Genomic DNA, 1283 nt, shown 5'->3' with positions numbered 1-1283 from the left:
GTTTTATATATATATATATATAGAGATCTAATGCTGTCTATTCGGCAGCTAACGTTACAAGATCAGATATGTTTGCACGCCAAGCTCGGATTGTCATTGCTTACTAATTCAATCGCAACAATCTCGGAATAGCTGCCCAAATGTGTTTATATCGACACAAAGCTCTATGTTTAGACTAGTTTAACAAGTAGGCTACTGGTTGTTCATACCATCGTTCTCCTCCTCACTGTGCGATGCCGTCGTGTCCAAGACCTCCATGGTTTCACGTCGTTTGTCTCGATATTTTCCTTTCGTTTCGATATTCTTCCCTTCGCCCGCATCCGTCTTTCTTTTCCTGTGTGAAGTGCAGCAGGGCCGGGCTTCAACAAAACTGCGCCAAGAGTTCAGGAAACAACTTTCCCCGGTTCAATCCTGCGGATATTACCTAATATTACCTCCATCCTCCCTAGAGTCACACACGCGTGAATTGTTTCAAAATCTAGTGAGCCGACTACAAAATGCAAGGCGCTTGTGGGCCTTGTAGGCGTAAACTGACTGAGAACGCGCCTGTGATGCTGCCTAGGTAGCCAGCTCACTAGGATTTGAGACATAGCCGGAGAGGATGTGAACTAACCTTGCGGTCTTCTTTGGAGGATATATGCAAATACATAGCTAGATGGCTTTGAATATTTTCCAAAACCTGTGGTTAATCGTGCAATTGAATGATAAAACAAAAGAGAAATAAAACACTTGTATAGACACCGCAGGCTGTCGATTACAGAGGGTAGGTTTAGGATATATCCTAATTGCCATGACAACCATTTTCCGCAGTATGGGTGCTGCTATTGCTTTTACTTTAAAATCGCAATAAAAATATTGTGATCAAGTCGGTTTCATATTCTTGTGTTTTTCATATAGAATATTTTACGATTTTTGTAGAAACTGTTCGAAATTGCTATTGTCAACGAAAAAAAAAAAGTGTAATGCAGGAAAATCTGTTCCCACTGTTTTTGACCAATTAATTTGCATGCAATTTTAATAAACTGCGGTCAATCCTGATAAATGAACAAGGATTTGTCATAATCGTTTTGATTCAGAGCAAAAGAATCAAGTAGCCGTTTTGGCAGATTCATTAAAGAACCGATTCAAAAGAACATCGCATACGGTGCAAGACTATGATTGCAAGCAAGTTTGAACAATATATAGACTCAAAACAATAGTCTGTCAGTTATATACCAGATTAGATATTCTTACGCCAGATGTTAACTAGAAATATATATGTGTGTGTGTGTGTGTATATATAT

General features: G+C 39.1%; 1 protein-coding gene across 2 annotated transcripts in view; it reads right to left on the bottom strand.

The window, feature by feature from the left end:
- Positions 1-629, bottom strand: part of LOC107690284 (rab GTPase-binding effector protein 2-like) — a 6208-nt gene extending 5579 nt beyond the window's left edge. The window contains exon 1 of one of the 2 annotated variants that reach the window (XM_016488577.1): positions 210-629. In XM_016488577.1, the coding sequence (XP_016344063.1) occupies positions 210-258 (49 nt within the window). In that variant the 5' untranslated portion in view covers positions 259-629. The remainder of the gene's footprint in view (positions 1-209) is intronic. The other variant, XM_016488576.1, reaches the window with a different exon arrangement.
- Between the last annotated feature and the right edge of the window lie 654 nt (positions 630-1283).

Source organism: Sinocyclocheilus anshuiensis, unplaced genomic scaffold (assembly GCF_001515605.1).
Source record: "Sinocyclocheilus anshuiensis isolate Anshui unplaced genomic scaffold, SAMN03320099.WGS_v1.1 scaffold461, whole genome shotgun sequence".
Lineage (NCBI taxonomy): Eukaryota > Metazoa > Chordata > Actinopteri > Cypriniformes > Cyprinidae > Sinocyclocheilus > Sinocyclocheilus anshuiensis.
Note: the sequence above shows the minus strand (reverse complement) of the source record. Positions and strands in the feature narration are given on the sequence as shown.